The sequence below is a fragment of the Myodes glareolus genome, chromosome 21 (assembly GCF_982192425.1).
Source record: "Myodes glareolus chromosome 21, mMyoGla1.1, whole genome shotgun sequence".
Classification (NCBI taxonomy): Eukaryota; Metazoa; Chordata; class Mammalia; order Rodentia; family Cricetidae; genus Myodes; species Myodes glareolus.
Genome location: NC_142046.1, coordinates 31,891,727 through 31,908,016, shown reverse-complemented (window position 1 = coordinate 31,908,016; position 16,290 = coordinate 31,891,727). Strand labels below are relative to the sequence as shown.

Sequence of the window (16,290 nt, the reverse complement as noted above, 5' to 3'; positions counted from 1 at the left end):
CCTGAATAAAACCATCAGCCTTAAGTACAACTTATTCTTTCACCATTTAAATGAGATCTTCATAACCTGAAAAGATAAATTTTGAAGTAAATAAATGTCTAAGAAGGTAGGTGTATACAAATTAAGACACAAAATGCACTTGCATTTTCCTTCTGAGTCCTCAGTTGTGTCAATAAAACCATATACTACATGCTTGACACAGGAAGGAGGAAGCAATTTGAAGGTGGGGCATATGAAGAGAAAAGAATATAAAATAGCATACAGACAAAAGCTAAAGACAGGAGTGTCACAAAAAATACAACCTAGCCTAGGTTTGATCATCTCTTTTGTGGGTTTGTCTGTTCAATTAGATGCTACATTGAAAGAACTCATATACACAGAAAGTCTGGTTGATGGGTTTGGTTGGGTTTGGGTTTTGGTTTTAAGTAATACAAATTGGGGGAAGGGAGCCATTAAAAGTACTGGTAGCTGGAGACTCCCCAGCTTACACTATATGGGAATCTGCTTACTGGTCTCTCTGCTCCTATACGCTTCATCGTACTTTCCAGACAGGTAAGAAAATTGCTAACATCTAAACCAAATCAGTTACTACTTAGACCTTTTACTTCCCAGTATCCTCTGCATTTCACTCTAACTCCTGCCCCTGTGAGCGTCCTGTCCAATCTTTCTGCAGTTCCTTCCTGAATTAAGTGTCTACTGAATTTCCACTCTGTGTCAGGAACTGGGGTACTGTGATGAAGGAATGGAACCTCCTCCCATACTGAGCTTGCACTCTAGTAGTGGAATGTGCAAATAATAAACAGGCAAAAAAAAAAAAGCCAAGGTAAATAATTAGAGACACCAATGTCTGTGACAAAGGCAAAGAAAGTGTTAGGCTCTCAGCACCTCTTAATTTCTGACGGCACATACAGTAATATATAATTATTTGATTCATTTCGCTCTATCTTTACCACAGGAGCTCCATAGGACATAATCATGCTTGTATTGTTCACTGCAGCACCTAACCACCTAGCACTGAATTCACCATGTATCCACACTTAACTGTAAAATGAATAAGTTATCAGTAGTATCCACTTTAATTTAGGAATAAGTAAAATGGCATCTTGATGTTATTAAAGGTCAAAAAAGAGTCAATAGAAAAAGAATCTAAGTGGCACTCTTTAAGTTCCAAATAAGCGTATGTTTAGAATACTGATGTTTGCACGGTGTGGTGGTGGTACACACTTTTAACTCTGGCACAGGGGAGGCAGAGGCAGGTGGGTCTACAGAGCCAGTTCTAGGACAGCCAGAGTTACAGAGAGAATCCCTGTGAGGAAGAGATAGATAGATAGATAGATAGATAGATAGATAGATAGATAGATAGATAGATAGATAGGCAGGCAGGCAGGCAGGCAGGCAGGCAGGCAGGCAGGCAGGCAGGCAGGCAGGCAGGCAGGCAGGCAGGCAGGCAGGCAGGCAGGCAGGCAGGCAGGCAGGCAGGCAGGCAGGCAGACAGACAGACAGACAGATAGATAGATAGATAGAAGTGATGTTTTGTTTGGTGATAGTCTCCTGTAGCTCAGGCTAGCCTCAAAGTCGTTACTAAGCCAAGTATTGACCTTGAGCTTCTGATCCTCCTGCCTACCTGGAGTGCTGAGACTAAAAGCCTGCACCATGACTCTTCTGTAGCACTAGGGAATTGAACCCAGGGTTCTATGCTTCATGGGTAAGCATTTTACCAATTGAGCTACAGCCCTTCAAAATACTTACTTTTAAAATCCAAAAACCAGTAGGACAGAAGAGACAGCTCAATGAGTAACAGTGCTTATTCTACAAGCAAAAGGGCCTGACACATGACTGCAAGTGCCTACAACCTCCACAAGGCAGGTGGGGGTAGGCTGTAACAGACAGATCCCGAGAGCTCTCGGGCCAGACAGCATCCCTGAAAGATAACAGTGCACACCTGAGTATCTGCATCACTGTGAGAAAAACCCACCCATTCTCAAAGCAAGAAAGATGACAGCAACACAGGAAGAAACCCGAAGATCTACTCTGGCCTCTACATGCATACACACACTAGCGTGCACATCCACACTCATAGAGTTCTCCATACACTCTCCATGGAGCACACACATATAAATCAAGTGAAAAAGCACTAACACTGTAGAGATAGAATCAAAAAGATCAGGAGTTCAAGACCATTCCCAGATACATAGTAAGTTTGACGACAGTTTAGGCTATATGACATTTTTGTCTTATGTATAAGACAAAAATATATACACCAACTATGTCTTTAAAACATAAGTAGCTGGTACCTAAAACAGACTTGAAAAGCCTTCCAAGTTTACTTTTGCATTAAAAGTTTGAAAAAATACCTAATATTTGAACATAGTTGTCCAAGAAAAGTATTTTAAATTCCATCATCAGATGAGATAGATTTACCTCCATATTTTGTTTTCATTTTTGTTTTTCTGAGATAGGGTTTGACTGTGTGGCTCAAATTGGCCTGCTGCTATGTAACACAGGTGGTCCTCAAATTCAGTCTCCCCTACCTCAGACTATGCCAGAACAAGGGGACTGTTTAGAACAAGAAAACCTGGTTTAAAATCAAAAACAAAAACTGCCATAACCAAAGGTTCTAGGGAATCCTAGCAACTCTCTGGCACTCTATACTTACATTTCCTTTGGCTGTATCATTGTTAGAATATTATCTTGCTATAATTGCTCAGTAATTTGACTAAAAATTTAAAAATATCTCCTAAGAACTGAACCTATATTTTAAATATCTTAAACACTGTGTCCTTCTAAAACTAGACTCAAAGATTACAAACATATGTTAATGTTATTCTGAAGCAGCTACTATGTTACAGAGTGTATTTCATTTAATACAACTTGGTTTATACATTTGAAAATGTAATCTCAGAGTTTTAGAAATTTGCCAGGCTCTAATAACTCATCTATTCCCAGCCATCTTGGAATGTGTTAGATTACAAATGTGATGTACCACCTAAAACTCATAAAGATGTGAGCATAAGATTTTTTTCTTCCTAGTGGAAGTGGCGTAGAGGCCGAGTTTCACTCTGAAGCCCAAGCTGGCTCAGAACTCACTGTGTAGCCTACACTGGCCTTGCAATCATGGCAATCCTCCTGCCTCAGCTTCACAAATTCTGGGTGAACCACTACAGAATACATGAGTGAACCACTACACTTGTAGTATTTGTTTTGTTTTGTTTTGTTTCTCTGTGTAGCCTTAGCTATCCTGGAACTCACACTCCGTTGACCAGGCTGGGCTCAAACTCAAAGAGATCCTCCTGCCTCTGTCTCCTGCGTGCTGGGATCAGAAATATGTGCCACCGTCAGACAAGCAGGGTTTTTTGTTTTGTTTTACTTTGCTTTGTTTTTAGTTTTTAGTATCAATCTTAGGAAAGATAAATTTTAAAATCAGTAATCCTAACTAGGAATGAAGGCTTAAAATGTTTAAAGCTCTAGGCTTTGTAAGAGGCATATTTTATTATAATATATAAAGAGTTGACATGTTCTAAAACAATCTGTCCCCACATGTGCAGCCAGTCCTTCTAGTTACTGTCTTCCTGCTTTGCATGTGCTTGTTTCAGCAACACTGGAAAATAAAGTTATACCCAGTAATATTCTAGACAATTAGAGAAGAACTGTTTGAATCTCGGCCAGAAGAATGGCCTGCGGGACAGATAGGCTTCAGGCATGAAGAACACATACAAACTTCAGCACACACCTTAGTCTACTTGGGTACGACAGTAGTGCAGTAATGAAATGCCTCACAACAATTAAAAACATAATCTAGATAATCAATAAGAAGAGTGCAACTGTAACTATTAGAAGGTAACTATTATTTAAGTACCAACATTCGGAGCCATTAATGCTCAGAATCATTACTAGACAACACATGGAGACAAACTCATCAGCGTCTCCCTTGTAAAATATCATTGCATTTTCTCATGGATTTTAGTACCCTTTTATTTTTCTAAATTTACATGTGTATCTTCATTCACGTTTGCCATCTAAATCCATAGCCACCTAAAACACTTACTTAGCCATACAATATGTTTCTATTTACTTCTGGCTTGTTAGTTCTTTACTACTTGTCTTTAGTAATGCCTTCATCTAACTTCAACTTCACATCTTACTCTGTTCTGTACTCCACACAGGAGGACCCATATCATCCAGCCCAGCCTCACCTCAGTTCCTACTCTTCCATCTGGATCTATGTCCTCAGTTGAGACTGTATCTCTCTAAGCAAGCAGAGCATTCTTCAACACACCAATCCTTCCCTCGGATTAGGTCAGAAATCCTCCATCCCACCTTGTCTTCCAGTCATTCTCAAGTTCATGATCAAGTAACACCTGTGTTTCTGAAGCTCTTTTGTGGTTTTTCCTTCACATTTCATAAATATCCTTTTAAATGTCCTTTTAAGACCTTGTATTCCCAGGATTAGGACCAATTTCTGCTAGGAGCATTTCCTGAGTGAAAAACTATGAAGTCTCCCAAATTCAAAACGGTGCTAAAACAGAATTAGACTAATTTAAACAACTGGACCAGAGGAAAGAGAGTTCAGAAAGTCAAGTCTAAATTCTCCCTTGAACAGTCTGCTCTCTACCCCACACACTGGCACATAATCTCTGCTAGAGGTTAATTTTATGGCCATATTCTTCTGCACATGGGTTTCTTCTGTACATGGGTTTCCATCTCCTTCAGACAGCACAGGGCAAACGGAATGAGGGAATTGATGAACTAGATCAGTGTTTTAATGATTACAGTCCTTTAGTTGGTCACTGACTCAATGGAGCATAATCAACATTATTTATTTACATATGGGTGTTTGGTCTGGATGTAAGTCTGTTTACCAAGTGTATGCCTGCTGCCCACAGAGGCCAAAAGAGATTGTCAGATCCCCTAGGACTGTGATCCACCATGTGGGTGCTGGGAATTGAATCTAGGTCCTCTGGTATATCAGCCAGTGCTCTTAACTGCTTAGACATCTCTCTAGCCCTAATACTTATCATTTTTAAAAATGAAACAATATAAAAATAAATAAAAGTATCCTTCCTACACACAGTAAGTAATTCATGAAGCTTTAATCTGACATACACATAGAGACACATGGGAACTAAGTCGTAATACAATGTATAATTCTCATTGTGGATTATAGTATAAAAATTATGAATGCGACTGAACTTGAAGATATGGAAGCATCTTTTGAAATCTACACAATTGAAATTCTAATAAAATGTTAAGTGAACAGAACTTTAGGATATCAAAACAATCACTAGCAAAATGGTTTTTCTTAACAAGATGTCACTATTGCCAACTAATCCTAAGAATCAGAAAGCTTTAAGCGGCCATCTAACCTGAGTTCAGTACTTAATAACATAAAAGGAAATGTATGCACCAAACATGCAAAGACTTCCATTTCAATCACTAAATAAACATTTTCAGAGCACCTACTGTGTGCCAGGGGTGACACCTAGTTTAACCTGTGGTTAAAGGGAAACTCTTAAAAGATGAAAAAGCAAGGTAAGCACTGTAGTTTAAAGAGGAAATGGGCAAGTGAACATTTGCAGCAATTACTGAAGCTAAGGTCACTCAGAAAGTGTGAGTGAACAAAAAGCTACTACCTCAATTATGGTTAGGAGGAGAGAAATGTTTTCTAAGGATAACACTTCTCAGTCTTAAAAATATATAGATAGGAGTTGGCCAGTTAAAGGGGGAAGAAAAAACGCTCACAAACACTCAAGGCACTACATTCTGAGTCTGTATGACTGGAGCACTGAATTCATGAGAAGACTGAGGACAACGTAGGGAAGCTTGCTAGGCCTCCTGTGGACCTCTGTGAGTTCAAGGCCAGCCTGGTTTACACAGTTTTCCACACCAGTGGAAGCTACACAGTGAAACTTGTCTCAAAACAAACAACTAAATCTACTAGTGCTCATGTGCCACTTCTTTATCAAACCACTCTCTAAAGTGGGCATCATTTATATCCCTATTTTGTAGGTAAGAAAAATGGGGCACAAGAAAATGAGGTCAAAGGTGAAGATGTGAACCCTGCATAAACCAAGTATAGAATGCATAGCTTTAACCACTATACCAAGGTTAGAAAAAGCAGGCAAAAAACAGATGATGAAGGCCCCTATATGTCACTATGCTAAGGTAACTAAGTCAGTGAAAGCTTTTAAGCAAGAATGGCATTCATTCATTCATTGTTTTTTAAAGACAGGCTCTTACTACGTAAACCAAGCCAGTTTGGAACTTGCTGAGATATCCCTGCTTCTGTCTACCCTGTAATAGGACTACAGGCATATATACTACATATCTAGCCTCAAATTTCTTTCTTAATGAGAACAGTTTGAAGGGTAAGTAGTAGCTTGGGAAAAAAACAGATAACTAGCTAGTCTTGTTTGACAAGATGTTAGAGTTTAGGTAGGAAAGCCTGAGAGATGAGCTAGCACCAGAACCCAAGTATAAACACAATGACATTTTTGTTCACTAAGCATAAAAATCTCTCAATTTTTTTCCTAGGCCTAACATTCTATCAGTTCAAAAATTTCAACCTCGGAGAAGAACATAATTCTTCTAAGTCCCTGTATTACACAAAGTATAAGCACTAGCTGCAGGGATATCCATGAACGTGACTAAGGAATCTGGTCAGGAATGGCAATGTCAGCTGCAGTAGTTTCCTTGCCTTCTTCCTCTATACTCTATTCCTGGAACTTTCATCTTCAATAGTCAATTTTAAATCAATGTTCTGTCTAGACATGACTGTTATAACCTAACAGAATTAAATCTACCGCAGAGGAAGTCTAATATGGGCCCATCAGTGGCAATAAATCCACTCACAGGTCTAGTCAAATCTTGGCTTAAACAGACAATGAATGAATAACAATAAAAGATTTTTGAAAGGCAGCGAAGAGTTAAGGAAAACTCTGAGTATGAAAAAGAAAGTAACAACAATCTGAAATTCAAACCATTTGATTCGAAGTTAAAACTAGGGAGGAACACTATGTATGCATGATAGTCCAAAATACAGCAAATGAAAACACAGTGGGGAAAGATTAGTAAGGAGCTGGAGAGACAGCTCAGCAGTTAAGAGCACTGGATGCTCTTCCAGGGGACCAGTGTTCCATTTCTAGCACCCACATGAAGCCACCAGCTTGTCTGTAACTCAAACTCATGCACACATACCCACATGCAGACATACATACCAATATATAATTAAAAATAACAAAAATAATTTTTTAGAAAGACTAGCCTCAAACATTCTAGATTCTCCTCTGAACAGTGTAATACTACATAATTTAAGAGTGTCACTGTGACTCTCATCTTGCCTAGCTAGATTAACTTTCTTAACCCAGAGTTCAAAACCAGGTATTTATTAATTACAATCAGGATTTAACCTTAAAAAGGACAAAGGTCTTTAAGGGACCATAGAATATTCCTTGGTGTGTCCTAAATGAACAATCATAACCAAAAGCCAGCTAATTATTCTCAAAAAATGATATACTCAAGAAGTCATTTTTAAAATGTTAAACTTAGGTAAACAAGAAATGCCCTTGGAATCATTCAGGGAATGCATTTATTTTATCTGCATGATATAAACCTTTCAGGCACCAAGTTTAGCACACACAGCCCACAGCCATGCAGCTCTGGGATGTCAATAAGGATAAAAAGGAAAGATCCTAAGAGGTGAGTATTATGAAAGAGAATACCAGATCAAAAACAAATATAGCTCAACTTGCTACCATGACCACTTATTCGTCCTGTCCATGGGTATCAGTCTTCATGAACAGTCAGAACGGGCCACTGCACAATTTATTCACAATAGTCAGCAAAACAATGTAAAGGAAGAATATTAGGGTGGAACAATACATATAACTAGAACTTATTTTCCTAATTCAATCATTCTAAATTTAAAGACAATGAAAACTCTAACAGAGTCACCTGGAGATCACCAACCTCCTGCACCAGTAACACTTAGATGACTGACTTTAATAGGAGGGAGCCCACAGCTCTTTAACTAACATAGTGAGGCTTTTTTGTAAAAATTTACTTATTTGCATATATGAGAACGCTGTCTTCCTATAGTTCTACACGACAGAAGAGGGCATCAGATCCCGTTATAGATGGTTTGGAGCTATCATGTGGCTGCTGGGAATTGAACTCAGGACCTCTGGAAGAACAACCAGTGCTCTTAACCATGAGCCATCTCTCCAGCCCACTGCTCATATTAATGCTTTTAAAGCTTAAGAATTAAAAAAAAAAATGGTTTCTCAATCTGAGCCCCGCTGACATTTTGAGCTCCATAACTCTTTGTTGTGGTAGTCGTCCTGTACAGTATCCTGCCCTGTCTTCTACCCACTAGGTGACAGTAGTATCCCCTCCCCAGTTTTGACAAAAATGTCTCCAGATGTCTCTGGCAAGAGACAAAAATCACTCCACCATGAGAAAAACTAGCTCAGATCATAAACAGAAAAAAATTCAAAATGGGAAGAGGGAGAACTTGTTTTAGTTTTTCATCTAGTCTGTATGTTTTGGATCTGATCAAATATGTGTAAGAGTTTTCTGCATTTAAGAAACAAAGCACTGGGGCTGGAGGCATGACTTGGCACTTAAGAATACCAGAACTCAGTTCCCAGCACCCACATAGGCAGCTCAGAACTAATTCCAAGGGATTTAACACCTCTGACCTCCATGCATTCAAGTCCACATACCCACATGCAGACACACACATAATTAGGACTAGAAATACCCCCCCCAAAAAAAAAAAGAAGAAAGAAAGAAAAAGTATTTACTACCTATCACTTGCTAGCCAACATTCAGAAGTCCTGGGCTGTCCTATCAGCTCTCCTTCCAGCCACACAGTGATAACTAGCTATCAATACTCTATTTCTGCTCTTCTTTCATGAGTATACTGACCATGCTGTTCCCAGTTCACACACAATCCAAAAGAATCCTCAACTTGAGGGCCACTCAAATACCACAGGAACTTTAGCACCCTAGGTGGGATAAACCTCAATACTGGGCAATGTTAAACTCATCCTCACATTTTAACAACTTGTGAGAAAAGACGCAAATTAACCATGATGTTTCAAAAAGTAAGAAGCAGATTTGTGTTTTGAAACAGACTCTGAAGAAGGATAAAGAGGAATAAAAAAATTAAAAATCATAGGGAATCTGAAGGCATTCCAGGATGAGGGCAAAACTTGAAATGTTTCTCCTGGAATGAGAGCAAGGAGGAAATTATACACTTGGCCATATCCTACAGGAATAGTCTGCATAATCAGTCTCCACAGCACATACCATGGAATGGAAGCTGAAAAAAACCAGACCACAAAACACTAAAAAAAAAAAAAAAACCAGCAAGGATCTGTCTTTCCTGAACACCTAGAATAAACACGTTCCTTACTACTGTTTCCCATTTGATTTTATTTTAAAGTCAGATACCCAGAAACAAACTGGTAATTTAGTAAATTACTTAATTCTAATAAAAATAGCCACCCTCTGCTTCCAGTGCCAGATTACACATTACACAGAAAAATCAATTAGAAAACGCACACACACACATACACACACTTTTTCAGAGTGCATTTGCCTTGTAACAAAGTCCTTTTTTAAAGAAATATCAGACATTTTAAGAAAAAAAAACCTTAATGTATCAGTATGGAGTATAGCTTTTCAAATTCTTTCAATGGATTACCTATATGTTCTGTAACAACAAAACCACTCTATTTCAAAATTTTCACTATTAACCTGCAAGCCCAGAGGAAATAATAGTAATCGGAACTGCTGCTCAATTCTTCTTACTCCCAAGGCAACCAGAAGAAGCTGTAAGATATGTAGTGTCAGCCTGCTTTCGCATGAGTGATACCTTGGGGCTGCTCAAGAATCACCGCCTTCATCAATTAATGAGACTCAGGTGGGTTTGGGAAAGAATAATGTCTACAGTCCCTTGATCAGTGGCCATGATGCCCCTCCTCCTCCAGGGCAGATCAGAAAAAAAAAGAGATCTGCCCTGGAGTTCACCAGCCAGACACAGAGGGTCAGGGGGAAGAAAGAGTACGATGGGAGTGAGAAACTACAGGGTTAAGTCATTTCACAAAAGCAAGATGTTTAACATTATCAAAGCCTTCATCCGTTTCAGACACCATTGTTTAGCTTGCTCTCCAAACCGAGCACAAAAAGAACTGTCCGCCTGCCTTAAGCATGTTCCTTCTTCCATTTAAACAGACATGATTCTTTTGGTTAATCTCTGGCAATGATCGCCATTTCACAACACATTCAGCCCACCCGGAACTGATCAATACCACTACAGACATAAGACTAGACTTTATCCATTTATTAACCACAAGGAAATGTACCATTCAGCAAAATTCTATACATTACAAAAGATCCTATTAAAAGGGGGGTGGGGTGGGGAAGACGGACACACACAACACACACACACACACACACACAACAGAGAGGTACACAAAGAAAAGCCTAGCACCTTCTAATTTCCCTGTGACATAGGAGATAACAACACAGCCACGAAACCTGTCAAACTGTCCCCTCCACCCGTATTCTTGATCACAGTCTAGCAGATATACACTGAATATTTACAATGAAGGCATTCGTTGTGACTTTTAAAGTGTTCCATCCCTCGAACTAACTCTCCTGCTAAGTGCATCCGCACACCTTGCAGCTAGATGTGGGCATTTCCAGAATTTCAAGTACAAAAGCCGAGCCTTATTTCAACCACTGGTTGCAGCCACACAACGTCCTCACACAGTCAATTTTTTTTTTCAGATATAAAATGGCCAGAGGATTCTCCTAACCTCGAGCTAAAAAATACATCTCAAAAGAACAGCCCGTTTAACAGTGAGCACAATCTCACATGCCCTGTTCTAAACGGAAAACAATGCGTCGGTACGAGGCGTTGAAAAGAAGTCATCGGTAGGTAAGCAGAATCTCCGGCTGAAAAGAGCACCCAAATGGTGGGCGAACGCCAGCACACACCAACACACAGCAGCACACCTCTCCTGCACGGTATTACGGCTAATACTCCGAAAACTCCAACTATTTTTAACACTACTGGACAATGAAGTTGGAGAAGACATGAGAGGAGACCTGGATTAAATTCCTGCTAGGATGCATTGTTTCTCACAGTCAAAATTAAACACCAACTCACTCGATCTCTGTCTCGATATTCACCGGTGAAGCACTAATTAGATGTCGACCAGAACCGGTCCTTGTTTTGGAAAAGCTTAGGCTAAATGACATTTCGGAATACTCGTTTTGGGTCTCAACCTTTACATAAATTTTCACTTGTGGTATTTGCGGCTTAACAGCAACCCAACCAGTGCTGTCATCGAGTGTTATGGCCACAAACCATGACTTTCTCACTTCCACAACAACACAGCACTCAATCTATCAGTTCGCCAAACCAACCCAAAACAAGAGGGATTCATGGAGGTTTCCAGATTATCAGGGCTGCGGAGTCGGGCGCGGGAAAGCCTCGGCCGCCCGAGAGCTGCCCGGCCGACGGCAGCCGGCCACAGCCCCGCCGCGCCGGCTCCTCCACCTACCTGAAGAGCAGGAGATAAGAAAGACGGCGAACGCCAACTTTGCAGCAGCTCCCATTTTCCCGAGGCGCCGGGGAAGCCGTAGGAAGTTCTCGCTAGATATCCAGTTCCCCGGGTCTTCTTCAGAGACAAACCTCCTGGTGTAAAATCAACCGTCATAAAACATATTCGGAAGCCCCGAGACGGGGGGGTGGGGGGTTGGATCAAAAAACGTTCACGGGGTTTGGAGAGAAAAAAAAGCACAACAATTTAAAAAAAAAATGTACCACGGGGAGAAAAACCGCCACACACACGCACAACACGGAACCAAACAACGAAAAGCCAACAACAACAAAAGCGGGTTGAAATCACTGTCAAAATCACTGTCAGCTCCGCTCGCCTCTCGCGTCTCTGCGAACAAAACGCCTGGCTGAGGCGACGAGGCGGCGGCGGCGGCGCCCGCAGCCGCCCGGACGGTCCGGGAGCCGAGCTGCTCCGACGTCCGGACCGACCTTCAACCCGGACACCCAAAGTCCGCGGACCACGCTAGCCGAGCTTGCGGCGGTGGCGGCGCGAGGCGGCGGTGAGGAGACGGCGGCGGGAGACGGCGGCGCAGAAGGCGGCCAAGTTCTGGTCCAGGCTGTGGCTCCGGCTCCTGGCTCCCGGCTCCTAGCTCGGCCGCGTTTTTCGGTCTCCTGGCCTCCGCCGGCCCCGCCTCCTACACTTCCGGTTCCGGCCCGAAGCTGGAAGCCAGGCGCGGCGGTGAAACGCTCGGCGGCGGTGGCGGCGGGAGCGGCGGCAGGGCGCAGCGCGCGTGCCGGGCGGCGAGCGCGAGGAGATTGCCCGGGAGGCGGGGCGAGCCGGAGGGGCGGGGCCGGAGCCAGAGCCCGAGCCCGATCGCGCTCTACGAGGCCTGCGGGACCGGAGACCCCGAACCGCCGGGACGGGGGAACCCTGCAGGTCCCGGCCGAGGCCCGGAGGCGTCCTGTGTGCCCAGCGCTGTGCCCGCCCGAGCGCGAGAGCCGTGGCGCCCGAGCGGGATGGGCGACGCCGAGGCCGGCTGCGGCGCCCAGCCTCTCCTCTGGGGGACGCCGAGGCCGCGCCGAGCTGCTCCGAGTGGGCGGGAGCCGCACCCGCTCCTGCCGGAGCGAGCTAGGTGCTAGCGAGCCGGCCGCGCCCCGGCCTCCCAGCGTTTGTCTTTGGGCTGCGAGAGAAAAGCAGCCAGGGCTATCCACCAGGTCAGGACACCCTCTCCCGTGAGCACGATGCACGTTTCGAATCCCTTCCACCATACCTTGTGTACACAAAGCATTGTGTTGCAAACAGGTTTGCTCCTAATGGGTTTGAAAATCTTGCTAGGCTTGAAGTGAAAACTGCAGATATCGATCAGTCAGAGAAGTGGATATTATCAATCCTTAGCCTCTTGTGAGACCGATTTTTTTTTTTACCCCGTAAGCCATGTTTACCGGGTGTCCAGTTAATCACCGAAACAAATCCAAAATGTTAAAATGGGACCCCTCCCTCCAGAAGCTCGACTGTTTGGGGAATGTTGGAAGTTAACTATATCATGCAAAAACAACTGATAGAGTCAATAGGTCATCATTTACTACAATTTAGTAAAATCAAGGGGTAGATCTTGCTTTTTCCCCCCACTTTTTCCCAGCGCCTAAAGAATCTGACAGGAATGCTGCCTTGGTAAATAGATTAAGTCCAAGATCTTCACCTTTTTTCTTAATACAATAACCTCTGTGTACTATACAGTGTTTGGAGATTTTTTTATTATTATTAAAAAGGAAGCAGCTTTAGGATGAGTAATTAATGTTTTAGCCTGCACTGATTCCCACATTTTTCCACAAACTCAACCTTCTCTCTTGCATTTATGTTTTCTTTTTCTCTTCCCATAAACTACTCTGTATTTCTGTCTATTAAGTACATCCTATAATTACCTGCCTATTTCTCTGACTTGTCGGGGTTAACAATCATTGTGGCTCTTTAAACTCTCTCCAAGATTTCCCAGTTCTCAAGCCCTGCTCAGAATTTGATTGTATTATGCAACAAAATCCCAAATTGGTCTTCAAGATGCCTCAGTAATCTCATGTAGTTCTGCACACATTTTGAGCTGGCCAAAAATTAAGAGTTGCCACCAACACTTCTGAAATGGAAGAGTGTATTTGCCTTAGAACCAACTGCTCTCAATTCTTTCAGGGATTTATGGCTCAGGCCCTACTGTTGTTTTATCGTTTTCATATTTTTCGATTGCTAAAACCAAAGCAAGTGGAATAGCTAGTAATCATTGAAAATATAGTTTTTAATCTGCCCCTTACTTGCTATATGAGTGCACATAAAATTATTTTCTATAGCAATTAAGAAGAACTTCAAGAGAAATTCATAACTAGAACATTCCTGTCTAACAAAGAGTTAAACCCATGGGGAAAATTGCTGATATTCTGTAACAACAGCTATGCATTCTGTTCTTAAACGTGCTTTAGGGAATTATTGGGGCAGGACCTTGAGTAGCTCAGGGTGACTTTGAACTCCCCAGATAGCCTAAGATGACCCTGAACTTCTGATCCTCCTGCCTCCACTTTGTAATTGCTGGAATTAAGGAAGTACAGTACCATGCTGTGTTTATGTGGTCCTGGGCATCCAACCCAGAACCTCATGCATGTTTACTTAGCAAGCCATCCTGAGCCCAAAAATGTGTATTTTTTAAATCCAGAAATAATGACTTAGAAAGATTTCATTCCTGCTACAGTTCCAAAGCTCAGATTGAAGATAGAAGTAACTGAAACTATTAAGTCTGCCTTTCTTTGCTCCATATTTTATTTTTTTAATATTTTTTATTTTTGACAAATTTCTACAAATACAGTGTATTTTGATCATACCACCCCTAATGCTCCCCTCCCACTACTCCTAGGGCCCCTTAATAAATGACTCTCATCCATTCATGTCTTTTCTCTTAAATACAGCCTACTGAGTCCAATTAGTGCTGCCTACATAAGCATGAACAACCTACCAATAGCCCTGTCCCTGAAGAAACATGACTCCTCCTCTTTAGAAGCCTTCAGTTGCCAGTGGCTCCATGAGTCCCTCCCCCAACTATCGAGGTTGGAATTATTGCCTGGCTTGGTCTTTCCGGGGTCACTGTAGCTGCTGTCACTTCCGTGTCATGTCCAGAAGATAGTATTTCACAGCACTCCGTCCTCTGGCTGTGCCATGGTGTTCCTTGAGCTTTATGGGGTTGATATAGATGTCCTATTTAGGGCTGAGCACCCAGAAGTCACCTACTCTTTAGCACTTGGACTAATTACAAGTCTCTGCTATTGACTGCTGCCTGCTGCAAAGGGAAACTTTGCTGGCCAAAGTTGAGAGCAGCACTAATATATGGGTGTAAACAATATTTAGAAGGCAGATTGACAGCATTTCTGTTTAACAAAGCAGCAGGACTGGGTTGTTCCAGTACAGCTTGTGTCCTCCTGAACCATGGGCTTTCGACTAGTTTGCAATCCTCATATTTATGCCCAGCAATGCTGAAGCATGCATGGCCAGCCCGTTTATGGCAGTTCCCCAGTTGTTCCTATCCTGGGCAGTCCTAGATGCCTGTGTTCTTGTCATACCCAAGGCTCCACAGTCTTCCTTTATGCTGTCTACAGAAGGAAGTCAACTACAGGATATGGAAACGGTGCTTTCAATACTTCAGCCATGTTAGGAGAATGAATGACAGCAGACACCCAAAGACAGCACTGCTTGGAGGGGTGCACAGGATAGGAAGAGGAAGAGCCCCTTGCTCTGTAGACCAAGCTGCTGTCAAACCCAGAGATCCACCTGCCTCTGCTTTAATTCTGCTGGAATTAAAGGTGTGGGCCACCACCACCTAGCTAAAAGTCATATGTTTTTTTTAATTGGCTTACAAAATATGGATTCTATAATAGTTTTTCATACATCCTCAGTTTTTATTAATCTACCTCCCACCCAACCATCTCCCCATTGCCCATTCCTATCCTTACCTACGCCTTTAGTCCACATTTCAGTCACATGTCTTCTACTATACCCTTGTCACTTACAGCATCTTCCTCTCCTTCAATCATGAGACATTTCTAGCTTCCTAATTTCAATAAGCATAGACATTTAAAATTAAATGTACACATTAAAATTTTGAGGCTAGGATCTACATGTAAGAAAATCCAGCATTTGTCGTCTTAGGCCTTAGTTGCCTGATTTAGTATAACACTTTCCATCTGTTTTTCTATGGATTTTATAATTTCATGTGTAGATCACAATGCAATTGTTCTGATGACTAACTTAAATCGTCAACTTAACCTAGAGTCACCTGGGGAGAGAGTTTCAGACAGGGATTGTCAACAAATTCACTGAAGTGCTGGCTTTCCTAGTGCCAGAGGCACTCTGCAGACTACTGGGGGAGAAAAGTCATCAATACCCTTACTTACCTGGGGCTTTGCATGCTACCCTACCAACCTCACAGGCAAAATGTGCCAACTGAAGCAATAGTGGCTTATGGAAAAACAAAACAAAACAGTAACTCTTATGGTGGCAACCAACTGCATCTTGACTGGTTTTGAGGCCTGTTCTTCCAGAGAGATTTCATGCTCGGTATGTGAACCTGGTCAAAGTGTTACAACTTGAGGACCTTTGTAAGCCCTAACGGAGAAAGTGCATCAGCTGTTTCAGTGGATGGGAATGCTGTGCCCTTCCGATTGCATTCTACATCCTGACTTCTCAC

General features: G+C 42.2%; 1 protein-coding gene across 2 annotated transcripts in view; it reads right to left on the bottom strand.

The window, feature by feature from the left end:
• Acvr2a (activin A receptor type 2A) overlaps positions 1-11,900 on the bottom strand; it is a 75,549-nt gene extending 63,649 nt beyond the window's left edge. For both annotated transcript variants that reach the window (XM_085681177.2, XM_048425740.3), the window contains exon 1: positions 11,574-11,900. In XM_085681177.2, coding sequence (XP_085537303.1) covers positions 11,574-11,628 — 55 coding nt within the window. In that variant the 5' untranslated portion in view covers positions 11,629-11,900. The remainder of the gene's footprint in view (positions 1-11,573) is intronic.
• Between the last annotated feature and the right edge of the window lie 4,390 nt (positions 11,901-16,290).